The following is a 26,723-nucleotide window of genomic DNA, read 5'->3' as shown; positions in this document are numbered from 1 at the left end:
AGTCTGGTGAGGAGCAGCTGAGGGAACTGGGGGGGGGGGGGGGGGGGCGCGGGTTTAGTCTGGAGAGGAGGCGGCTCAGGGGGGAAACCTTATCTCTCCACAACTACCTGAAAAGAGGTTGCAGCAAGGTGAGGGGCAATCTCTTCTCCCAAGTAAGAAGTGACAGGACAAGAGCAAACAGCGCCAAGTCGCACCAGGGGAGGTTTAGATTGGATATGAGGAAAAATTTCTTCACAAAAAGGGTGGTGAGGCATTGGAACATCTGCCCAGGGAGGTGGTGGAATCACCATCCCTGGCGGTATTTAAAAAAACACGTGGATGTGGTGCTTGGGGACATGAGTCAATGGTGGGCTTGGCAGTGCTGGGTTAATGGTTGGACTTGATGGTCTTAAAGGTCTTTTCCAACCTAAATGATTCTATACATTAGTCTCTGTTCATCTTATGCCATGCAAAGACATACTTTGGAACTATATGGAAAATAAAACTAAGTACTTTGTTTAAATAAACACCGTAAGATGATTCTTCACAAACAATAGATGTTCAGCATATTTCAAAAATGGGTTTGCTGAGATTTGAAAATGAAAAGTCAACCACACAAGTGTTCAATTACACACAATTTGTATAAAACACCTAAAGGCATTTGCGTCATAGCTGCATTCCTAAGTTTTTCTTCCTTAGACTTAGTATCTTATCTTTTAGGAGTGGAAAAAAGGATAGAGAACAGCAAATAAACTTGTTAACATAAATACACATAAATATAAGCAAATAAGTAAGTTAAAAGTAATAGAGCAAGCAAACGTTGTCAGAATTGGGTTTTAACGAAGGAGTATTGCAAAGACAGCCCAGCAAGAGCCCCTTACCCGAGGTCACCTGTCAGTAGGTTCCCAGCTGGGCCCCGCACCTTCCCTGTACCCCCGCGCTCGCCACCAGCGTCTCTCGGCCACCTGCAGCCGCACACGGCGCGGGGGCTGCCGCAGCCCGGGCCTGGCCCCGCAACACCTCCAGCCCCCCCGCCGGGCCGGAACAAGCGTTTTCCTGCTTCCCTTCCCTCAGCTGCCCGACCAGACCGCTTGCTGGGGCCGCGCTCAGCGAAACACCCGGCCCCCGCCATGCCACAAGCCGCCCCCAAGCCCCCGCCGGGCACCCCTGGGCGAGACTCCCCCGGCCCCGCTCCGCCGGGACACGCCGCCGCCGTTACCTCGCTCTCCGCAGCGCCCAGGCCTGGCTCCGCGTGGTAAAGACGGCCGGGCCGGCCTGTACCCCGCTGAGGGGGGCTCCAACCCGCCGGCCCGGCCGAGCGGCCAAACCGTTTAAACCGACCCCACCCCCGCTCCCGGCGGCCCCCGCCGGCGGCCGGCCCCGCGCGTTTCCGTTTCCGCGGGCCGCGCGCCGGTTGCCAGGCGACGCGGCCGGCCACAGCCCGGCGGCGGGAGGCCTGAGGCCGCCGGAGGCCTGACTGAGGCGGCCGCCCACCCTGAGGCGGCGGGAGGCTTGACGTGGCCGCCCACCCTGGCGCTGCCGCTGAGGAGAGCCCTGAGGCAGGGCCGGCAGAGCTTGAGCGGCGTGTGCCCGTCAGCCAGTACTGAAAAAACTCGTGGGCTTGAGAGTAAAACGGTGCATTGGGGATGGTTCTGTGACACCGCAGAGACGCGGTCGCCGCCTGCTGTTATTAATTACCAAAGTGATTAATGTCACCTGGTGCACGGTCAGCAGCAGCTGTCCCAGCTGGGCCCACCACACCAAACAGCACAATAATCACTACACCCAACGCTCTTCCCTTCCAAAATACATACACGCACATAGATAAATATTTATTTATACACTCAGTCACACATAGGCATTACAAACCTCGGGAGGGCCCAGCAGAGCCTGAGGGGGCACCAAGGGAGAAATGGGGGATGCCAGACATACAGTAAGATTGGTTCTGGTCGGCGTTACGTGGGGATGGGGCCTGGGCTGGAAGCATGAGGGCGCAGCAGCAGTGGGAGACGACTCCGGGTTGTTTGGGATGTGTTTCCTTGGTTTAATTGCTGCTAGTTGGAGATCAGCTGTATCTATTGTTATATCTCCATTATGATCAATATCGGGGGATAAAAGTGCTTCCACTCAAAGCTTGGTGAAAAATATTTGCCAGTCCAAAATTAAAGGTTAGTAAATCAGAAGCAGCTTTTGAGTCTGAGCAACGTTTTTGTAGCTCCAGAGTGGGTGTCAGAAACATGAGCAGATAAAATGAAATTTTATCTACTGAAATTGTGGGTACAGGCTGAATAATCACAGCAAATGTTATCCACAGTTTCCAGTTATTTCTAGGTAAAACTTATTCTAGTATATCCTTGTAGATAAAACAGTGATTTTGAGTTCACATTAACACATTTGATATGCTCAATATTGCCCATGTTTCATTGACGGTTTGTCTCCTATCCCAAGGACGGAGCATATGAGAGGGTGTTGGGGAACAGAAAAATTTGAAAGTCCATGCCTGACGTTTCTACACAAAAGACATAGGTTACACTTGTTTTGTGGCCATGTCAGGAAAACCATCAATTAATCTAAAATAATTGGAGAAATCTCCTAGTCCTTTCAGCTCTTCAGTCTCTTCCTCAGTCAATGAAATGTTTGTGTGTATGTGTGATCCCAAATAAAACATCTGACCTCTGATTCATTTATTTCCCGAAAATCTGTCGTCAGCCTGTTTATATAGCATCTAAAATGCTTTTATCTCAAAGGATTAAACTCTTCAGCTCTTCTAAGCTTGATTCACATGCACATATACATCAAACAATTTCTTAAATTTATGGTAGAAAATTGGCTGTTTTCTTTGATTTCTTTGATTTCTTAGCTCATCTTCAGCAGGAATGATTCTGCGTTAGGGCTCATTCAGTGATGGCTATGACAGCTACACTGGTTGCTTAGAAGCAGAGCAGAAATCAGTGGTGGAGTATTTAATCCATGGTTGAACCTCATGAGTAGATTACAAAGTTTACTTATTATCTTTAAATTTCAAATTTAAAACAACTGTCATTTCATTATTTATTTTTTTTAAGATATGCCTACTTTTAATCTGTTTTAAAAGAGTGGTACGTTCTTGCAGCACAGCAAGACTACTGGGTGGCTGACTTGCTCAAATAACTGAATGTGCTGAACTTTTCACCTCTGAATCACCACTTCAGTTACGCAGATGTGTCATGGGAATTTTGTAATCATTATGAAATCAATGTGTCCAAGATTGTCCAAATCACAGGAGACAGACAAGAGTTTTGTTAGTAGAATATCAAAGGCTGGACAGGTTTAACAACGTGACTCCTTCCAGGCAGGTTTTTCAAGAGGAACACATCAGCCTGTTGGACCGGTGATGCAATGGGAGGTTTGCATTTCTGTCCAGCTTTGCAAATCTCCTTTTTGACATCTGAAAAGAGTTGCAATTTCTAAGCCAACTTTTTTGTATGTTGTTGTTCATCGATTCGTATCTGCACATTGCCTTCAGTTTTGAATGTATCTCTGCAATGCTCATCACAAAGTACTTCAAAAAACCGGATTTTCTGGTATATGGTGAAAAAGAACATGAATCAGAGCGGAACCAGTGAAACTGGAACCAGTACTCCGGGAGAAATTCCCTGAGGGAATAGATCCAGTTTCTGGGTCTGCTTACCAATGCAGAGCAGGCTGGCCAGAGGGGTTGAGGCCTACCTGCATTGATTTGGCAGTTGCACAACTTCTATCCAAAAAAGGAAGAGAAACTAAAGATTCAAGAAATGACTGAGGTCTTGTCTCCAGCCAAAGCTGCAGCCTGGACATGATGAGTACTGATGTGCACTGGCCCTCCTGAGGAAATCACTACAGATACACCGTTAGAGAGCACATAGATATCCCAACCAGAATACAGAAGAAATTCACAGTTTGAATTGTAAAAATATGTTCATTTAAGTAAAACACATTCAGTACTTTTTTTCTTCATCTCGTTTTACCATGTTCTCTTATCTCTGCAACTGTCTCAGCAGTTTGCCACAAGTAACATGAGCACAGCTTAAGGCATTATTTCAAACATCTTAAAAAAATGTAAAAAAAAAGCAGGTTTCACTCCCTCACAGCAGCCTTTGGAATACCTCTAGCTGCAATACATTTTTCAGACCTTCTAAGCAAACCTTTCATGTCTGAAAAGTTGTGATTCACAAACACCTCACTACTTCAAAGACTCATCAGGTCACAGATTTTTTTCTTTCTCTTACTGCTTCAGGAGACTAGATAATATATTCCATGTATGAACATTGGCTCCTAAGGGTGGTTCTTTCAAGTATTCAAATACCGCATATCCAGCTAGGAAGCAGGGCCAGCTGACACGATCAGTTGTTATCCTGCTGCATGGGTAATTAGAACTGGGAAAATTTGCTTAGAAAAATCTAATGTTCCTGGGGCAGCTGTTTTTGTGCAAAATACAAATCATTTCAGGGAGAAGCAGCATTTCTTTGGCAGTGAGTGAGTGCTAACTTTACTTATGCCAACTTCACAGTGTTTTGCTGTGAAAGACAAGTTAATATTAAACTGTGTTTGGTATCTCAGCTACCATCCTGAACATCCTGATCCCAGACATGTATCCACACAACATTTAGACTAGATTTCCAAACAGATAGGTTCCTGCCAGCTGATCTAGAGTAGTTGCAAATATCTTGGCCTGTAAGTCAACATCATTCAAGGATCCCACTTAAACATGTTAGGAACCAAAACACAGTACACATTGTACCAACAAAATACTCTTTTCAGTTGCTACCGTGAATTGGTCTCTCTCTACATTAGAGAATTAAATTGCTGATGAGTACAAAGTGTTAAATACTTAATAATGGCTGCCTCAATCTCTCCTTAAAAAGAGGAAATATAAGAACAAATTATATCAGTCATACTATTAAAATATTAATGCGCAGCCTTCAAAAAAAAAAGATAATTAGAAGATGTTGAGTGTTTTTTAATGGTGGCTGTAGCATCCTGTAAGTAGTTTGATCTTAATGTTAAATGGTTCTTTTAAAAAGGTCTACAGTAGCTTGCTTACTGTGTAGCTTCTGCTGTTAATCAGAGAGAAGGCTTTTATACTTCAGGGGGAGCCGCATATGACTCATGACAATTTACTGTAAGTGTACAACAAATATTTCTGTCTCACTTTCTAGTATGTTGAAGTTATAATTATTTTTCCTGAATAGCATACAGATGTAAGCACAAAACTTGCCAGACTGGATCATATCAGTGAACTACGTGTATCATAAATCAAATTAAAAATACAGTTTTCTTCAAAGCTACATAATGATTACTATTGCCCAGTGATGTGCAATTAAAAAGAAAAAGGAATCAGTTACATTGTGTAATATTGAAACAGTGGTAAAAATTAACCGTTGTTTAAAGCAACAGTTTCAGGTGAAGTTAGAGTCTCAAAAACATAAACAGTCTTACTAACTTGAGCAATTTTTTTAAAAAAAGTGCAAAAAGAACCCTTTATCTGGTGCTATGGATATTTAAACCATGGTTGGACACTTGGCTTCTAAACTCACTTGGAAACCTTAATCTTCCTACTTACATGAATCTGGGAAAATCCCAGGCTGATGACCCTCTGTCTCTCTACAATTAAAGGTCTACCCCCTGTCGCAGGGGAGCAGTAATGGAATCAGAACCCAGCTAATTACCAATGACTAAGGCCTTTCTGTGTAAATCAGTTAAGAGCTGAAGGATTTGATTGATGATTAGGTAATATTAAATAAGAGCACGCTATTGGCTGAAAATTACTTTATTGTAAAGGGACTGCTATTGAGAAAGTCATTTGTAGTTGCATAGATGTCGGAAATATGGAAGGAGAAGCTGTATTGCAGGGATTTTGAAGAAAGCAGACAAAAAAGGATGTAAGTTAATGGCTGAAATAATGTGTCATAGCTTGTGAAACAGCCTGGTAGGGATGGCAGTAGGGAAAACAGCTGAGACTGCATTCCCAGAGTCCAGAGTTCACCTGGAAATTTACACTCACAATTTTCCTCTCTTATATGTAACGTTTTGCTTCAGTAAGGCAGAAATTTTGTACTGGATTATTTCTCTGATTCATTCTTGGTCTTCACATGGTTTCATGTCTGATGGGTCCTTCTTCACAAGAGATGAGAAAAAGCCACGTTCTGTTGAAAACAAGAACTTGGGTTAAATTCTTGAAATGTGATAGCTAAAACAGTATGTCTCATGGACCCTGTTAGGTGAGCACTCACTCTTCACATCATAGTAAAACCACTAGAAGAAATACCCTATTTTAATGAAAGCTAAGCTACAAACACAGAAGCCAAGCCAAATACGAAGATGTTTTCATCATGCATAGGCTGTGTTTTTTCCATCACTTACAAATGAGAATAATATGATAAATGCAAAGCATTTCCTCTCGCTAACCAACTTTAGTATTTATTCTGATATCCTGTGTGCCTGTGAACCGGTTCGTCCAGCACCAATTCCTCACTATAGCTATCAGCTGCTTGTTGACTCTCTAAAGTCAGACCAGTGTGTCACCTATCAGCATAATGCAGGAATAATTCACCAGAATAGAAGTGAATACATCAGGTTCTGAAGGCTGCGGCAGCATTCAGGCTCTATACCTTCTCTAGAGAAGATGTTGACCCAAGGATTCATGAAATTCCAGAATACTTTACATATGGCCTTTTTTGGGGGGGGGGCTAGACCTCTAAATAACACCTTCTAAGAACAGAACAGGAATATAAAGTAGGGCTCTGATGTATCTAAAAGTCTTGGGGTACATTCTCTCCTTCTCTCAGGCCATTTCTTCCTTAATACCCGGTAACTTTAGTACAAGGCAGATGAATTGGCCAGTCAAATAGTACTTGAAGATCAATTATGACTTTTCCTCCCACGCTAAAATACTTGTCATTCCACTCACACAAGCTGTTTTCTGATTAGCCTAGCTTGTACCTTTGAAACAGGCAGGGAGAGTAAGGTTGCCATCCACACATGGAACAGCTACAGTATAGGCACAGGATTTTTCTTTATTCTTGCAGAAGAAGGATATAGTTTCACCATGCTGAATGCCTTCCTTAAGATCATTCTGAACTCTTTTCTTCTCGCCGTTGTATAATACTACAGCTTTCTTAACTGGTATTTTACATGGTCCTATAAAAAATCCAGTTATAAGCAACACGTAAGGATAATTAGGACTCTATTTTGATAAGTGGGTAGATTGGAACCTGTCAGAAATCTGTACAAGTGACATTTGGGAATGAAAAATAATGTGTCCCACACATACATAGTACTTCTGCTGGTGTTACAATGCTGAAGAATTTCAGACCCCTAAGTATAGGGTCTAAAGTTTCTGGTGAAAATCCAGCCTTAGTAAAATTTCTGATTATTATTAAATAAGAAGAGGAGAGGAGATAGACAAATTTACATGGCTGATTACTGAAGTCAATTCAGATACATCATACAACGTACAGTGTTGGGAGTGGTCTTAGATTATCAGGGCCTTGAAATTGCTATTTTGGTTTTCTTTTGAAGACAGCTCTTGCACAAAGAAGTAACAGCTCACTAAAATCAGAGCAGTGGTCTTTTAGGAAAAGTCAGTTTGATACGTGGTTTCTAACCGACAGTGTGTGTATACCTTTACAGGTTGGCTTTGTGGACCAGTTTCCATCCTTTTCACAGCGGGAATGCTTAGGTCCATCCAGCACATAGCTGGACTGGCAGCCAAAGCTGACACTTTCATTATAGTGGTATGTTCTACGAACAGCAAACTCTATGAATCCATTTTCTATTCCTGTTGGAGTGGGGCATGTGACAACTGTGGTACAAAAAAAAAAAAAAAAAACAACAACCAAAGCTTTAGCAATGTTGTGGTTCCAAAAGACACGCTGTATACTTCAAAAAATATGTGAAACTTCTGTGGTGGTTCATTTGAGCCTTGGGCACAGGAAAACACAGCCAGAAGAAAGACAGTTTAAAACACCACAATAAATAAACATTATTTGTTTTTAAATACATATCTATTGCAGTCCGTGGTCATATCCAAAACCTACTTAAAGCTGGCATCGTTTCAGTGAAACCAGTGAAGTTCTTAGGACCAAAGGTAAAGTTTTCTACTTCTTAGATTAATCCTAGCACTTAGCAGAATAAAATACTTGCTGCGATCTGGAGGCCAGGCTGTGATTCCCCGCTGTGAACTACATTTAGCAGGTTTTGTTTATATAACCTTTATACCTGCAGCAAATATTTCGTCAATCCCATGTTGAGTGCAATCTTCTTAGCAATCACCTTGCATGCACGAGTCTGACTTTCAGAATAATTCTACTGTATGCTTGCAGTAACAATTGTAAAAAAATATATATATTATTAAGGTTGTGCATATAGTTTAATATATATAATTCTAGGGAATATTTTTAGGTGTTTATAAAAGTAAGTAACTTACCCTTGCATTCTGGAATGCTGCTCCAGTTGCCGTTGGCCATGCAAGTAGCTGTCTCATTCCCAATAAGTGCAAGAGGAGGTACACATTCAAAAATAATTGTGTCCAGGAAATGTGAAATATTTCCAGGGTTTAAGCGACGGTAAGAAAGGACTCCAAATTCAGGAAGCGAGGGAGGTGCACAAGTCACCGCTAGAAAAGCATAGCATTTGTAGAAATTAAAGCTTAAATATCAAATTGCTACTAGAATCACGGGAGCAACATGCTTATAACCAAATTAATCCACACCACCCTTTATGGAAGTGTAGCTAACAAACCAAAAATTTCAAATTAAAAGTATCAGGAGCCTTAGAGTATGTAATTCATTATTTTTGCTGTATTTTGCAGACAATATTATGCAGTATATTGTTTTTTCAGTAGTGTTTATGCAGGACAGGTTATAGCAAAAACATGTAAAACAGTTGCAAAGGCACAACAATATCCTCCTTTTGTACACAGGGAGAATGAATGTGAGTGGATAAGCACCTTACCTTCAGCTGTAAATAGCATCCCTGATCCTGGCCTTTTGTACAGACCTTTAAACTGTGTTTTTCTGAAACTAGAATCCATACATCTAAAACAAAACCTAGAGGGTTCTTCTTTATTTCTCCTAATCATTTTTTGCACGGCACTATAGGAAGCCTCTGAATAAGAATACATGTAATTCTGAGCAATGTAAAGGAATCTTTCTTTATAAGAGTAAGGATAGACTGTTTCTTTAGTATTTAAACACGTACGTTCACACTGTGGAAAAGTTCCACTCCACTTTCCATCTGCCATGCATTGGCTCGTTCTTGTCCCAACAAGGTTGTAACTGAAAATAAAAACACCTGCTTATAAGAAAGCTTAATGAACATGGAGAAGAATCCAATTTTCTTTGCAAGAAAGATTACCATTTCTCATAAATGCACTTAAGAGTCCAGTTCTGAAATCATTCTCTAGTTCTAGCACTTACTGACCTCAAAGGAAGTTTAGGTTCAAATACGAAAAATGTTAGTATTTGAGTGTTCCAAGTATCCAGACGAAAGGCTTGATACAACATGTTTTGCTGTTTCAACTATATATTCTAGCTTGCATATTAATTTTTACAACTGATTAATACTGTGAATATATGCAAGTAGTGAACACTGATCTGTGCTTGCCAATGTAAATGTTATGGTTTCTTGGGAGGAGTTCCTAGCTAATTATGACAATTGGGATCAAACAATTGCAAAGAGCTCAGCACTTAAGAACTAAAGTCACTGAGATGCATTATTTTATTTTCATGCCAGATAGCCCAATTTAATTTCCATATGCACTCTAAATGCTTCTCTCCTATCCTCCATACTTATATTATTAGTACTTAGTCTGAGATTTAAAAAAAATATTTATCAAATATCTATCATTTCCCTATCACTCAGCTGAAAAACAGTAAGTTACAATTAGCAAAATTAAATCAAGTCCCATTGCTACATTTGATGTCACAGTTGAATTTATTTATTCCTTATCTTGCTTCTGTTTTGCAGGAGCAGGAGGAGGAGGAAGTTGAGGTTGTTGACCCTTCTCAGTAAACTCTAGGCTCTGTCTGTGATCTTCCCAGCTAAGCGCTGTTTATTCATTAATTACCCAAGTAAAATTAACTGCATGCTACTATCAAATATTTCCCTGCATTTGCCATAACTATTTTCCTTTAAGTGCATCCTTATCTCTAAAGCTAGCAAGCAACCTTGAGTAAAAGTGCATTTGCTCCTGGGGCCGAATTAGGATTTATGTCGTGTTTTCATTTATTGAGCTTGGAGAGGCATAGAAACAAAATTTTTAGTCTCTAGTGCCGAACAGCATAACAACTTAGATAGAGATTATCTTCTCTCTGCTGTAGGATTTCATCTCGTGATGTAATAAGAGGATTTAAAAAGCTGGGGAAAGCAGTCCAGAATAAATCTTTGAATAAAATCTCTGATATTTTGACAGTTTCCACATCTGTAAGACATTGCTTTGGAGCAGCAAAGCTCCAGGATGTCATAGCCAAGCCTGAAAAGAGGAGGATCATCAGATATTCGTGGGGGGGGTGGGGGTTTTTTTTTTGGTTTTAAGATTCTGAAGTGGAGGTGGGTTTTTATGTGCATTTTTCTCAGTTTTGTGGCTTGCTATACTGCAGCAGGACATACTGGAATGTAATACATGATTTAGGCTTTTTATTAAACAGCATGAGGAAGGGAACACTTACCCTGGGTCACATGAAAAACTTAAAGAACTCTGATAGCGGAGGTCTAGAAAATCCATTTTTCCATGCTGCAAGGGTCCAGGACTGGGACATCTCTTTGCTGTTAATTAAAATTTTTAAAAATAGTATTATTTCATAAGGCATGAAGCTAGGATAATGGAAACAAGTTGATCATAAAGGAGTCCTGGTGTCTTTCACATTTCTCCACTCTCATGTACTATGCTTCATAAATTAGCTATTCTGCATTTCTCTTAAAATATAGCAGTTTCAGAGTTTTTGTGATTAAATAATTTTTAACATTCGATTTTCTGAGGAAAATAATTTCTATGCAATGGCATGATAAAAATGAACAATGAAGGATACAATAAATGCAGGTGTTATGTAGCAGTGTACGTCATTAGAGTATAAGCACTGCTGGTCTGAGTCAAATTAAGATTTACCTTGTCTGGGTCCTATGTCCATCACCACCTGGGAGCAGCAGCTTAAGGGAAGCGTAGGATATGTATGGGAAGATCCTTCCCCCGCCACTTGCCCCTCTTCGACCCCACACCCAGTTGTCTCCCAGCAAGTAAGGGAAGAACAACTGGAGAACAGGAGTATATCAGTTTAAATACATCAGATTCCTCACGTGGACTGTAAAATATCCTTTTCAGATCAGTGCATGGCATAAAATCTAGGAGTAGGATTTACTTTGTTTTACTTACGTAGGCAGAGCAGCGTATTGAGAGGCCACTTGCCAGTTGGCAGGCAGGTGTACTTCCTTTGGCCGTTATTGGGGACGAACCCGGGCCTACAGGTATATTCTATTTCCTCACCCACTTCATACACGTTTTTGTTTACATCAATTGTGGCAAATAGCACTTCTGGTGGCCTGGGACAGACTGGAGGAAAGGAGACGCTTTACAAGAAATCGGGCAGAAAATGGGAGTTGTTTCTATTTCTCAAATGGAAGCACAGGTTTCTGTATTATCATCAGCCAGAAAATGTTCCTGCACTGAGCTAACGGGTCCCCCTGTCATCTATAGCTGTGTAACTTACCGAGGCAGCTGATGGCTGCTCCAAGTATTAGCCAGAAAAAAATGCGTTCTTACCCTTCTCCTCAGCAGCTCTATCAATGGCTTCAGTTAGATTTTTCTGTCACTTTTTTTTAAACTAAAATTTACTGTTGCTTCAGAATAGATTTATGAAGGTATTCTGCAAAGTGAGTCAAGTGTGGTGAATTATTGTAGACAAAAGAGGTTGAGAGGGACTTAGAAGCAAACAAATGCATTTCATTTTTAATCTAAACTAGTTTGGTGGGGTCAGAAATGAGATGATTTTTTTATTATTATTAAATTTATTTTTCTCTGCTGTCCCCAATTTTTCTGTTCAGTGGGGCAAACACTCTTACGTTAGACAATTCTGATTCCAGAACAGCTTTAATGTGTTGACAGTGTGAACAACTCATCACCCAGAGAGCGAGAACAGGAGGGGAGCAGCGAGAGGAACAGAGGGTGCAGACTGTGCTCCTGCAAAGGACGCGGAGAGAGGTTCCTGCTGAGATTGGGGGGGGGAGAACAGGGGGACACAGAGCTCATGTGGTAGAAATGAATGGCAGACAGAGGGGGAGAGTACACGGAACAGTGCCAGGAGCTCTTGGAATGGGGGAAAGGAGGAGAAAAGCAAGGCAGGAGCCGTGCCAGGCAGCCCCTGCAGCGGAGGGGAGAGCGAGGCGAGCAGGGAGCTGGGCAGAGGGACAGAGCGAGGTTAAGTCCTGGCACACGCAATGTGCCTCAGCATGCAGGCAGCCTGGTTTCCACAACTTCTGTCAATATTTCTTCTGTTTGGTCCATTTTATACTTTTGTATATAACAACTCACCTCACCATAGGAAGAGACAGAGGAAGGAATGGAAGGGGGAAAAAAGAGGAACAGCTTTCAGAGAAAATTCCTGTTCAAAAAGCTTGACCAGAATTTCTAAAGGCTTTAAAATGCTGTTGCTTTCTCCAGCTTCCCTCATTTGCACTTCAGGGTAGTGTTGCCCTTAGAAAGTGGAAGACACTTACCTTTCCCTGCAAGAGCACAGTGGCTCACAGCAACTACGCACGCAACCAGTGCCAGGGAGTACATTGCTGCCAGTCCACAGGCTTCCCAAATGACCCTCGGTCCTGTGTTTCTTCTCTTAAAAATAAAGGCATCCACAAAGAGATAGTTACATATTAACTCTTTGTATTTATTCCCATCCTTGTAAACAGAAGATAAAAGATTCCTTGTGTTGCTTGTAACAAAGGATGAAACAACCATCACATGTTGCATTCGTACATAATGCAGGAATTGAAATAGCGGTCTCCACTGAAAACCTCTCCTCTCTGGTTGCTTCTGTGGAGCATCTCCTGTTGGGACCAATGTTTTAAAAAAAAACAGTGTTATCTTCTCAGCTTCTTTAGAGGATGAGGATATTTGGAATATGCTGTTAGATCAAATAATAGAACTGTCACTAAGAAGCTCTTGTTTACCTATCACTTGCGCGTGTATATTTCAATGTACCAAAGGTTCCTGAGAGTTATAACAAAATGTTTTTTAAGGCAAAATTACTAGTATGGAGTGAAATTGGTCTTTTCATACACCTCTAGCGATAATACCAATTTGGTGCCAGTCTACACTAGATGATGATTTGCCCTGAAATGTCAGGCTTCAGGGGCCTGTTTGATCAGATTCATGTTGTCAATAAGCATCCTTCAATTAACAGATAACTAAAAGCAACAGAGACAGTGCTCACAATGCCAGCACTGCAGAAAAAGTGAAATAACGATTCTGGACTGTGCTTGTTTGTGACAAGGGGGTCAAACTTAAACCATATTTTTGGGTGGTGTAAAAATTTGTTTTAGCACAGCGATTTGGGGTCTTCAAGTCAAAACTCCGCAGATATCTGCTGAAGTTCTGATCACTGCAGTTATCTGAATTTAGCAGATCTTAACTGCAGGAGCATCTGAAGTGCAAGCAAAATAACATTTGTGTAATCATTGTTCCACAGTTTGGTGTTTCTAATCTAAGTATCCTCCTCCCCTGCTGACTCACAGCCTGTGAGGGGGAGTGAGGGACATTTGAAGCTCTAACGAGAAGCTAGGCTGTGTCAAACTCTTACTGCTGTGATCTCTAGTTTGTTTATTTTTGTTTTATAAAGTTTCTCTGTTTGCTTTTAAAATACAAATTTTAGCCACAGCGTTATAGGAACACGCTATTCTTCTCAGAAAGAAAATGCTCTGACTGTCCTGCTTGAAATATTTACCAAATGCACAGTGGCTAAGGGCAAAGTACCGCTGCTAAATCAACAGGAAAAATTGACTTAATTTTCTGTATTTACATCTGAGTATTTTTCCATTTGTCACAGCCTGTTTCTTCCTCTTCTTTCTCTACGAAATTTCACAAGTATCTTTTCCCTTCCTAACACACTGCAATGCTGTAATGAACTTTCTTGCCTCTGGTTTAAATCCTTCCTTAGATCCGCCTGCTATTTTGATTACATTCTTTCCTGTGTTTAAAATAGCACAGGAATAGATGGGCACGGTGTTACCCGTTTCGATGCTGACCATACGAGCATTTCTCCCTGTGCTCAGCAGATGGCAGAATGTACTCTACCATACGCCCTACAGATAGAAACTTGAACTGGAAAGTTTTCTATACTACTTTAGGAAGAGAGGAAGAAGGAAAAAAAAAAAGGGGGGGGGGGTATGTTAAATTATACGCACCTTAATTTTGCCATAGATTTTGTGTGTGATAACTGCTCTGAAAATTGAAACTAAGGAATGAATATTTAAGTATGCATTTCACACAACTGCATAATAACTGCCAATGTTGTGATTCTTTTTGAAAACTTATTTCTCTGCAATAAGAAACTTTAGAATGTTTGTGACAAATAACTGTGTCCTTTCCAGTAACTGGAGAAGGTGCGGTTATTATTGTATGGATTTACCTTGGCAGAGCATGATCAAACCAACCTAGTTCTTTTGTATTTGGTTATAGTATACAATTATATATATATATAATGCTCCATGTAATCCAGCTTGCTCCTTTAGCATGTCTGCTATTTATTTTTACAGCTCCTATAAAGCAAATCATGAAGCAGACTTTTGTTTCATTAGTGACCACATAAATACAGAGCAAACTGATGGTCTCTACCACAAAAAATATTATATTCTAAGGAAAGAAATTATAAATGTAAGCTGAGACAGTAGTTCAAGAATGTCCTGACATGGTATCAGCTAGCATTGTATGTGGGGTATTGGTATCACAGCAGTCTAATTGTTACCCAGTTTTGTGCTAGCATAACCTAAAAGAAAGTTTGCAGGAGGGATGTGAACAAACGGGCTTTGTGGAAGCGGTGTTGCCCAGACAAAAATATGAAGGGCACCACAGCAGAGATCAGAGTGCATGTTTGAAAAGATAGCAATTAAATGATGGAGACTGGCATCACTGGGCTGATCAGAGTGGTTTCAGTGAGGAAGAAGATAAGCCAGCAAAGGCTTTAAAAGTGAAGGTAAAACTGTCATATGGAAGAGAAGGAGGGGAAAAAAATAGTAGAAGGATGCTGAAAGAAAAATGATAATGAAAAACAGTCTATGCAGCAGCATTCTTCATTGACACCAGAGGTCAACTGCAGCTGTCATGGCAATGGGAAAAGACATTGTAATAATCAGGGCACAAGATAATAAGAAGGTAGACAAAGACTTTCAGACAGGAGTTGGCCTCTCCTATAGATATTATGCAGAAAGTTTGGAAGAACTAAACAGTCTGAAGGTCAGTGCGAGGTAAGGTTCCCCAGCTAATGAGCCAGACCTTATGTCCTTCCTCTACTCTGTTTTTGTGCTTCTCTAGTTGATGCTGTAATTTTCCTGATACTGTAGGATATGTCACACCTCTGATCCTGCCACAGTCTTCCTGGCAGTCTGTCCATTCGGGCAGTGAGTGTTGGGTCTGCATCACCCACCATTCTCAAGATTTAATGACTGTCCCTCAACCAGAAAATGCACAACATAGTCAGTTCAAAATGCAGAGGTTTCTCAAATCAACAGGAACATATTGATTAGGGACACTGAGGCAGAATAATAAAGAGAGGCCTGGATGCAGTCCTCCCTTATGAGCCAGCACCTGCTTGCTGAGGCGCTCTTTCTGGCGTGAAAGCTGGCCTTGGGACTGTACTTGGACGGACAATCTCATCCTCTTCCTGCAAGGGTAAGACATTCAGATTCCAGGTTCCTTCACACTGTTCCTTTTGTTTCACATGAAAGTCGCTGATCTTTCCTGTGTGCACCCTTTCCTCCCTCTGGAGTGTGAAGAGGCGATGGTCAGATGGCTGAGGGATGTATCCCTGTTCCTCTGCGGGAGCAGGTGTTAAGTCACGGGTCCAATCACTGCCCTTCGTGTTGCCAAGATAGTTCTATTAATATTTGTTTAAAGCTCATTTATGCACCACACAAACATCTTTATCACCTCTACTCAATACATCCAATATTGAAGTGAATGCTCTGTTGGACTGAAAAGTTAAGAAATAGAAATTAAGAAGGTAAACTGAGTCATTTTAAGCCTTAAAAAAAGCCAACTACTTTCTGGACACATTGAGACCTTTACAACTTCCTGTATATCAGTTGCATTTACTATTTAATGTATGGATAATTTGGATATGTACATTCATTATTAGCAAAATATTCAGCCAGCCAGAAGCCCAAGATCTGTTTGCAGTGTGTTATTTTCCAGTGAACGTTTACATTTCATGTGTTTGGAGATGTTGGAAGTAAACACGCAGTAACAAATATTGACCTGAAAGAATGTCTCAGTGAAATAAGAAGTAAGCAATGTCTATGTATATCTTAAAAAGATTATTTTCACTTAGCAGTGTATTTTAGGGGTAGACTGCAGTCCTAGTTATCGCTGATGTTTTAGAAAGGTTTTTCTGAAGTTAGCAAAATAATTGTCTTTTTAGTCCTAGACCTTAAATCGTTTTAAGCACCCACCAGTTCACTGGAAATGTAGTATTAAAATACCTAATCCTGGATTAATCTGAGATGTGGAGGGCTGGCAGTAACAAATTTTCTAGGTGATTGTAGGCCTATCTTCTCTTGCAGTGGCATGAAGGTGTTCTAGTTTTCACATACATTAAACTCACAGTGTACAAAACCCAAGAGGATTTTACAGCTACTTCCTCCTCTCCACCTTCTCATTTCCTGCACAGAAAATCTGGAGAATCTCTCTCACAGTTCTACTGCAACTCAAATGTCGTGAAACAATCTGTTCCTCTGATAAATTCATCAAAACGCTGTCTGAAATATTCTGTGTTAAATTTCTCAATCGGGAATGTTAAATTAGGAAGCCTTGGGGGCAAATTATTCTTTATGAGAGTTTGGATCTGCAGTGACAGTTCTGCAAGGGACAACTTCTCAGAATTCAACATAAGAGCACAGTAATGGAGCCACAGACCTTCTCACCCTTTTTTGCCTCGCTTCACCCTTCTGTTTCTCCCTCAGTGCAGATGTAGAGATACACAACTGCATTCAAGGGAGAAGCCAGCCAGCCTAATGGAGAGGTCAGAAAAGACCAGTGCTCCCCCGGCTCAGGCCAAACTGTTTCTCTTCTCCCAGTTTGAAACAAAGTTTTCAAGGTTCACTTCATCATTATTCTTCTGATTTCTATTAAGCCAGATGCCACAGATTTCTGCAGGAGCAGCATCTGACCTTGGGTTTAATTTTTTTTTTTTTCATATATATATATGTATTGCCTCTGGTTGTCACCTTGTTTACAAGCCGGAGAGAGTGCAGATCTGGTCGGGATCTGATGCAAGTTCTCCAAGGAAAACACAGTGCTACAGGAACACACTTTACATTTTTGGTACCTCAAAATTGTTGTCAGTATTTTACCACTTTGTGATCCAGCTGAGCAATCCTTGCTAGTTTTCATGCTAGGAAGACTCCATCCCTTGCGATAAGGGATGTCTGGGTAAACAAGAGCGGTCTTAAATACCCTGTGCCTCCCTTGGCACATTGCCATGATAGTATCAGAAAGCTCAGCTACCACCAGATTTATTTACTGCCATTCTTTGGTTCTCCCAAATGACAGATAAGAGGATCTACAATCAAGAAGCAGCTTGGTATATTCATCCACATTAAAATCTTCATTGGAAAGCATGCATGTCTAAAAGCAGCCTAAGATTGATGCTTTTTGGCTGTGTCAGAGGCATCTATTGGTACCACCTAATAAATAGACATCTTCAATCTAGATAGATCCTATGAACTCTATTAACCCATGGATATCATCTGTTAAATTTTTTCTGGGCAGAAGTCCAGAGTGTTCCGGATGAATAAATGTACCTTCCCTGGGATTCATCTCCTGCACTGTGTAATCCAACAGTGGATACTGATCTCCCTTATGGCCTAAAGCAAAACCTTCGCCAGCCAGCCCAAGTCTTGTCATGGGCTCATTTGAGGCTTTTCTTAATAGGGTGTTATCAATGTTTTTATACATGATTTGAATCAATTTATATACAATTAACAAAATTAGGAGGTTTCCCCAAATCTTTCCCAAGTCAACACAAATAGCTGACTATAATTTTTCCTCATATATATTTTAATCTGGTATTCTTAGCAAATTAACTCCAAAAGGGGGAATTCCTCATTTCACTGTTGACTGACAAGTCTGAAAAAGCTAAAAATGTAGTCTCAGAACAGAAAATTTCACAAAATGTTGGATCCAGAGGGAAGGCCGTTGACTTTTAAAAGCTGATTTTTAAATGTTCTTGAATGTTTAAACATCAGTGGATGAGTTTAGGGCTAATGCAATAGGAGAGGTTAGTTTGCCTTGAGCTAGTCATTTTGCTAGAAAAATCATGCCACTGTTGAAGCTTCCTTATGCACCTCTGTTGATGTGGCCTATGTCTGATGCTCATGACATCGCATTATTCTGCGTCTGGATCCTGTTAACAGACTTGTATTGTAGCACAAAGCATGGTATTTTTATAGTGTGGACCATTAGAGTAGGAAGATATCAATAAACTAATTTCACATTGTGACAGCCTCTAACCTCCAGCAATAAATCCAGGGTGAAGCCTTCCTAAGAGGAAGCAGATTTTGAAGGGGCCAGTATCAATAACTGGAATCAGATTTTCAGAAGGGCTCAAATTGTATTTAGACTACTAAATGAAGGCCATGCTCTTAAAAGTGCTCACTTTATTAAAGTAAACTTTTGGTGTCTTGTGTTCTTTGGAAAATGTAGCTATCTCTTTTGGTTTCCAGAAGGCCACTCAGCTGTTTTGAAGATCTCCACATGTGTGTATATCTTTAAAGATTTTGATGCTAGTGTTGTAATCTGCATCATCATCTAGCCAGGTTTTTCTTGGAGCTTTGCATGTGTTTTGTAATTTTATGTTACAGTAACAAAAATAAATATCAGAGGTTGATTTTCCTTTATTCATGGCACATAGAGATTTTTCATTGCACAGGGAGACACAAAGATGCTGTTTGGCAACAGAATGAAATACAATTGCAACTGTTCCAACATTGCCAGAACTGATATCCATGACATTCTCGTAAATCTAAGTTTCGAAAGAGAAGATGTCCAGATGTTTTGGAAAGAACAGATCACGAGCGCTCTACAAAGGGCAATATATTTTGGATAGAAGTTGAAATCATGCAGAAAGCACATGTGTGTATGTTCGTGACACGTTTCGTTTCTTTTGGTTTTTGTTTTATTTCTAGGGGTAAAAAAAAATCTCATTTTTCTCCCTCATGGCACCTAATTATGTGGTCATCAACAAGCGAGTCATTGCTTTTCTATGGATATCAGAGTATAGTCAAGTTAAATAATATTAGTTTGCTGTACAAGTTGGCTTAACCGCTGTTCCAAACCTTCTGAAAGCAAGCTGCCTAGCTCTTGTCTCACAGACATGACATAACGCAGCTGGAACAAAACCCACTGGCATTTGCATATGGGATGCTCTGGGTCTTTTTTCCTTAGTAACATTGTGGGTGAGATGTCCGATTTTTAAAATTATGCCTCTGGAGCAAAACAATTTTAAAGTATAAATCATGTTGAAAGAGTGTCTGTCGCGTTTTGTTTATATATAAATAGCAATTTTGGCCTATTAAGGTCACAGGACCTTGTGAAACTGAATGGTAACATGAGACTTAGCACAACCAAAGGAGATGTTCCCTTGTTATGGTATGTATCAGTCTGCTAATCTTTTCAGTCTTTAATCCACAATACTGTATTAAAAGACAAAAAATAGTCTCTGCTGTCATTAAAGGACAATTTCTGGGGATTTTTTTGAAAATGAAAATTCCAGTGGGAAGCTGAATGATGTTGAATGCTAACAAACAGAATCCTTCCTCATGTTGCATCTCTGTGGCAGAGGGGTTTTCCACACTTTGTTTTTCAGTTAACTGTCACTTTAGGGTTTTGGGAAGAAAAATAAAATTAGTCAATGTCAGCTTGTTTTGTGCGTCAGTGTTTTCTCTTTTCAGTTCTTCTAAATTAAACAAATATTTTAAAGCTGTGTTTGTCCAGCCAGGCTTTCGTCGTTTCAATTATTAGTGTTTCTGTAAGTGTAAACACTGGTGTAGAGCACAGACGGACATGGTATAATTGGAAATCAACCACTGAAAATGGTAGTCTGCTTTCTCTACATCCACGTGCCACAATATAACAGTGGCACAGAAAAAGAAGTGAATATCCTATATATTCCAGCTGATATGGTTTTGTTTTCCTATCACATTTATTGTCTAGAATAAACCAAATGCAACATGAAGGTTACTATCTCCTGTATCTGTGATAAATGATATTCAGCTGTCAAAAATAATAATTTGAAGTATGATATATATAATGTCTATTTACACCTTAACTTCATGTGGCACAATTCTACTTGGCTTACTTTTGCAAAATTATAATCCCTTTCAATAGAAGAGTTGTGTGAATATGGTAAATAAAATACAGCACACCTTTCTGTTCACATCGACATGGTGGGACATTTCACTTTGACATCAATGTCGATGAGATGACATCACGTGGCCCATCACTAGCATAAAGAAACTCAAAGTACGGTCCTGCCATACCAGGAACTATCTGATATTAGACATACTGATATGGCGAAAGGGATGTTTTCCAGCAATCAACAGTATAAAGTAATTTACTTTGTACCAGTTCAGTGCCAGAAAAGCACCTGAGATTCAAACAGACTATCGGGAAGAGGCTTTAGGACAGCATATAGCGGCTCTGCTTTCCTAACCTGGTTTTGATGGACATATTTTACTCTTCGAGGAATTGCATACAGACATACCTACAGAGTTCCCTCTACCTGCAAACTTAAACTCTGCATGTATGGAGTATGCTTTTCATGCAAGAAGACTGGAAAAAGATTTTGAGGGTAACTTCTTGTCACTGGCAGTAAGTATATAGTAAATGTTTTTTGTTTAGTTAGGAAGAAAACGAAGGCCACAGAAGTGGTGGTACTCATTCAGGCAGGGCCCACCTAACCCATCTAATTCATCTCTAGTAATTCTGTCTCTAGAGTAACAGTGACCACTGGCGCACACCTCAGAAGAAGTGAGAGAAGGGCAAGCAGATATGATACTTCCTCCTAAGAATCTCCCTTTAGGATTGTTTGCCATTTTGGGAATTTTCTGAGCCAGCTGCGGTCTGTGATTTTGTAACACCCAACGCTTGTCTCTCCCAGGCCACCGTGCTCCCCTGAGCCCACGTAAGCGTCCTGACCAGCGCTGCTTTCTTGTGTTTGGTTCTTCTGGGCAAGGAATTCCAGGGGTCAGCTGTCCCTTGCAAAAACCGCCTACTTTGTTTCTAACAAACCTGTGCACCATGTTTCTCTACATAAATAATAGAGGCTGTCTTGTTTAGTTGGTACAAGGGAGGCTTGTTCTTTTTTCCACATGGTTTGAGTGCTTTGTTTGTATTTCAGTCTGTGTCTTTCTGCCTTTTTGTGTGTACAGTTGAAGACTGAAAATTTGCCTACACAAGACAATTGTTCTGATGCACTCAAAAGAATGTGAATGACTTTTTGGAAGAGATATTAAAAGTTTTCCACAGTGATTGCTATTGGGAAGGGCAAAATCTGCAAAACAGCGATGGCAAATACTCCAGCAGAGGCAGAAATTTTTATTTATACAATCTAAAAAGACACAAAACCCATGAAACATCCCAAAGGACCCCCGTCACATCTCAGTGTATAACAGCATCAAGCTCTGATTCAGCTCTATAACTAGGAGGTATTTTACCATGTTCCTAATACACCTGAGATGTGAGAAAAGAAAGCACTAGGTTGTCACTCAGAATTCTGATGAGAACAGTGATATAAAAAAATGTATTTTACACTCAACATTCTGAACATCATCTGCCATTTATTTCCAATTCCATGGGGAGCTGCTGTGAGGATAATTCACAGGCAGCTACAAGCTATCTGCATGAGGAATGGTTTTTGCACCACTTTCAAGGAAACTAAAGTTGAAATAATGGAATCATTTACATGTCACAAAGGGGAGTAGGATTTTGCTGATTAGGACACATCAATGAACTGCAATTTCATCCCTGGCAAATGATTAATTAGTATGATATGCCATTTTTTTTCCTCAGGATTTTTCACAAATATTTTTTCTGTGATATCTCATCTCTAATAGGACTTTTTCCCCCTGTACTTCACCTTCTTTTTGACTGTGTTTTAATACATACATTCAAACTTTCATGTTAGTACTAGCATGTGTAAACAAGCTGTCTGTCACAATAATAAAATCTGTCTAATGACCCAGTATTTCCCAACCTGCAATCAGAGTAACTTTGAGGGGAAACAGGCAGAGAAGAGAATCAGTGTAAATACAGAGGCACAGGCAGGGTTGTGCAGACTGGAAACACAGAGGCAGAAAGGCGCAGAAAGATACAGAAAGCAGTGTTGTTATATAGAGAGACAAAACATTTCTTCCTCCTTCTCACCACTCAGCTAACCCACACACAAAACTCACACAAGTGTATTTATTTATTTTTCTGATTTTTTGAAACATTTAGGGTGCATTGTTTCCAAAGCACCTGGGTTACAGCAATAAACAATTTTGTTGGTGAATGTGTAATAGGATCTGGAAAAACATAGGAGTAGTGGACATTGTCTCGTAATTAATAGCTCCTGGTCAAAACATGACAAACTAACTTAGGAACGGGAGGTGATTTCAAACAAAAAAGAGTAACAAAGTATGAAGAAGTGGAAAAAGAAATTAGGAAAAACTGGCTTCTGAAATTTTACTCTAAAGTCCATGTATTAGTGGAAACTGATAACTGCTTTTGACTTAATTATGGCAATTAATTCCTCAGTAGTTGCTGGTAAAAATGGTAGAAACCAGTAAGTTTGCAATGATCAAGTCATCCTTGCTAGAAGGGGTTTGGAAAATAGTTACTTGTTCTGATGAGTATCTGGAAAAGGAAGTGTTTGTAATTTGTTTTCAAATGTGAGGAGAAATTAGGTTGTGAACTTCCTTATGGGTCTCAAGCAGGAAGTGATTCCTGTTTGTTTAATATGTCTGACAAGCAGGAAATAATAAAATAGAGAGCCACAATTGCCGAAGTCGATGAAGGCGTTCTTGGCTTTGTCTTTGAGTTGATCTGATGCAGCACAGCACATGTAAATAGGGACAGAACAGTCCAGACACTTTTCCTTTAGGAAGGAGACCTTGTTTCAATTGCTTTTTGATCCAAAAATGATGCAGGCAGTAGCATGCTGATCCGCCAGATGAGTAAAAGGAGAAGGCACTTTGTAGGCAGCAGAATGACTCTGAGAAACCTGTTTCAAAATGAACACAGATGCTTGCACTTACAGACCAAGGGTGATATTGATGCAAATATACAAAGGACTTGAGGAGTTGTGTTTGTTACAGCAATAATCAAATTCTTCAGAGAAAAACTCATAAACTGTCCAATGGGAATTTCTATCAGGGATGAACTCTTTAGGATATTATCCAAATATTCATACAGGAGTAAATTTGTTACCAGGAGACCCTGTAAATGGCACTTTGGAGTCGGAATTCTGAAGCTGCTTGCCAGGAGATTGGAAAAGCCGGCACTCTGATTTAATGACCATGTATATGCCTGAACACATACATCGATAACGCGGACTCCTTGTCCAGATGGCCTGAATCAGAAAGAAATTGCAAACACCACCCTAGGCAGAAGAGCAAGTCATGGGCTGCTGGTGGGAATGTGCGCGCTTAGGAAGAGGTGGCAGACAGCTTTCCTCCAGTAATTTGCAGAGGAAGGATGAGTTCATGTATCACCCGCAGGACCTGAGTGCAGAGTAGGAAAAACCTGTGTCCAAGCAATTAAAAGCCTCCCAGCAAGAGGGTGCTGACATTACGACAGCATATATCAGAAGTGTCTGGTGAACGGAACGTAGTATCCCCTCGGAGTATCGCTGCCAGAGTATCCTGGTCATAGTGACAAATCTTGACGATTGAAGGTGAGTATATAAATATATGTACATATACAAAAAAAGCATTGTGTAGGTGGTGTGTATCCAAAGTACAGCAGTAAGAGGAGTTCTATGTTATATACAGTAAGGGAAGGTTGTGTTGTACTGGTTTACTTAGTTGTCTGAGGATTGCTATGCACACATAATAGATATTTTTCTCTTCCCTAATGTGTGTAATCACAACGTAAAAATAATTATTAGGTTTGAGGTAAAATGGTTGCTTTACAGAGACAAAGCAATCCAAACATGATCAGGTAGTGCCATGACTGGTGTCATTTGGCTCTTCTCTGGGGCCTAACAAGGCAATCAGCGGGTGCTGGAACTAAGAGCCCGGGGCACTCGCTGATGTTTCAGTGAATGAATCTTGACCAGAGTCACTGTCAGGAAAGGAAATGGAATCCAAAATGATTCAGCAGGTTTTAAGGAACTACTAAACATACAGATTGCCCCAAATCAGACGTAATGCAAGTTGCATCTGATTCAGTCATATTCTCCAATTTCAGTAGCTATGTTTGTAATACCGCAGTGAAAGAATAGAAATAAATACGTTCCATATTTCTTGATAGAACACTTAATGAGAGTACAAAATGTTTCTTAGTGCTTCTCATGCTTTGGCATAAGTTAATTAAGGCAAGAAATATCTATTCCCTCTGAAGAGGAATAAGAGGTTTGAAGATGTGCAGAATAGGTAGAAACCAAATCAAAAATCTTTACATTTTATTGAATTTTGGATCAAATTTGAAAGTAGTTGCTTGCAAAATAAAAGTGCATGAAGCAAGGGCATATGGAAACAGATTCTAGGGCATCTGGCTTGATTCTATAAGCTTAGAGAAAAAACGGGGCTATCACCGTCATCAGGTGGTTGATGAAATGCTACAGTACCAGTTCAGCCAGGCTGCACCCAGAAACCTAGGGTTTAAAATTAAGTATGAGATACCGTGCAACAAGTTCTGTGGTAAATGTCCGTGTGCACTTCTCCAATCAGCAAATAAGACTTAATTTCCATAAATTAGCTTGCTTTCATTCTTGTGAAATAAAACATATTACACATACTTACACAGACAGACTTAATGAGTATGTAGATATATTGGGGTAGAGGAACTTTTAATAAGCATCTATTTCCCATATGTGAAAATTTGTAGCCATGGGAATAGCACTTATTAAAAAAAAATATGTTTAGCACTTGTTTTCTTTGTTTAATGCAGATATTGTGTTTTTATGTTAAGATAGTCATAGTTTATGTGGTGTTTTTTCTGAATGTATGGAGATACTGTATGAATTGCTATGTGACAGGATGCACATTTGCCATAGGTAGATGTTCCTGTGTCCGGGGACTTCTGAATATTTTGCTTGTAATGGGTATAAATGAACAGATCGGTTAGTTTATGGAACATTTTATTACATTGTTGACACACTGCATAAAAACACAGTCAAAGTCTTTTGTGTACGTGCTGGATGCATTAGTTAGTGAAAAAGATTTACTGCTTGTTTCCTGCATTTTTTGTTGAGGATATTTGTATTGTGTGGTAAATTATAGATCTGTGACATGCTGCAGTGGGGCAAGACAGTGCACCTGCTCTTTCGTCATGTGTTGTAGGTCCAGCGGGTACCGCATGATGTACAGTCTGGCCCCAGCGTTTACATGTATGCTGTCGGGTTCCTGAGTTGCAGGAAGGGGAGAGGTTTGCGAAGGAGAGCGTCTGGCTACACCTTTGTTTGTTGTGGTGGTGGAATGACATCTCTCACGGCAGGCACAGGAAGCGCGCGCTGCGAAGGCGGCAGAGAGCAGCTGGGTATAAGTTAGCCGTGCTCTTTGCGATGGCGGTGGTTGGGCTTGTGGCACGGCGTAGGGGCTGTGTGCTGAGTGAAGGGAAGAGGGAGGCAGTGGTGCCGGAGGGTCACCCGTGCCGTGGCTGCCAGTCCTGCCCAGGCCCTGCGGCTGCTGAGGGCAGCAGCTCCGCTTGATGCTGGGCCCAGCCTGGAAGGAAGGTGTCAGCTCCCATGGCCGACACTGCGGGAACTCCGTGCCCGTGCGTGAGCGGCCCTCCGCGTGTGCGAAGGGAGGCAGCTCTGCGTGGGAGGCAGAGAAGGGGGCTGGATGCCCTCTGTGTGGGTGGGTGCGTGTGTGAGGGGAGCCGAGGGGTGTGTGTGTAGGTATGTGTGAGGGGAGCTTCTGTGTGTGTGTGTGTGTGTGTATGTGTGAGGGGAGCTTCTGTGTGTGTGTGTGTGTGTGTATGTGTGAGGGGAGCTTCTGTGTGTGTGTGTGTATGTGTGAGGGGAGCTTCTCTGTGTGTGTGTGTGTGTGAGGGGAGCCTCAGTGCATGTGTGAGGGAAGCCTGTGTGGGTGGATGTGTGAGAAAGACAGAGGAACCCGTGTGTGTGACAGGAACTGGTGTGTGTTTTGGGGGAGGGCTCGTGCGTGTGTGTGTGTGAGGAGCCCCTGTACACACAGGGGAGAGCTGGGGAGTGTGTGTGAGAGAGAGGAGCCGCTGTCTGTATGTGTCTGTGTGTGTGAGGGGAGTCACTGTCTTGTGTGTGTGTGTGAGAGGAGCTGGTGCCTCTGTGCCTCCGTGTGCG

General features: G+C 40.9%; 2 protein-coding genes across 2 annotated transcripts in view; both read right to left on the bottom strand.

Annotated features, from left to right (window-relative positions):
* The window catches only part of CEP112 (centrosomal protein 112), a 175,826-nt gene extending 170,449 nt beyond the window's left edge, over positions 1 to 5,377 (bottom strand). Inside the window, exon 1 of the mRNA XM_080388260.1 lies at positions 1,199 to 5,377. The gene's annotated coding sequence lies outside the window, so the exon portion shown is untranslated. The remainder of the gene's footprint in view (positions 1 to 1,198) is intronic.
* Positions 5,378 to 5,458: 81 nt separating this feature from the next.
* APOH (apolipoprotein H) lies at positions 5,459 to 26,331 on the bottom strand. Its single transcript, XM_080388293.1, has 8 exons — positions 12,709 to 26,331; positions 11,369 to 11,545; positions 10,668 to 10,764; positions 9,199 to 9,275; positions 8,426 to 8,614; positions 7,622 to 7,801; positions 6,940 to 7,137; positions 5,459 to 6,143 (listed from the first exon to the last, which is right to left on the bottom strand). The coding sequence occupies exons 1-8, from the start codon at positions 12,956 to 12,958 to the stop codon at positions 6,073 to 6,075; spliced, it is 1,239 nt and encodes a 412-aa protein (XP_080244419.1). The 5' UTR covers positions 12,959 to 26,331; the 3' UTR covers positions 5,459 to 6,072.
* Between the last annotated feature and the right edge of the window lie 392 nt (positions 26,332 to 26,723).

The sequence above is a fragment of the Falco punctatus genome (assembly GCF_963210335.1).
Source record: "Falco punctatus genome assembly, chromosome: 1".
NCBI classification, from domain to species: domain Eukaryota; kingdom Metazoa; phylum Chordata; class Aves; order Falconiformes; family Falconidae; genus Falco; species Falco punctatus.
Note: the sequence above shows the minus strand (reverse complement) of the source record. Positions and strands in the feature narration are given on the sequence as shown.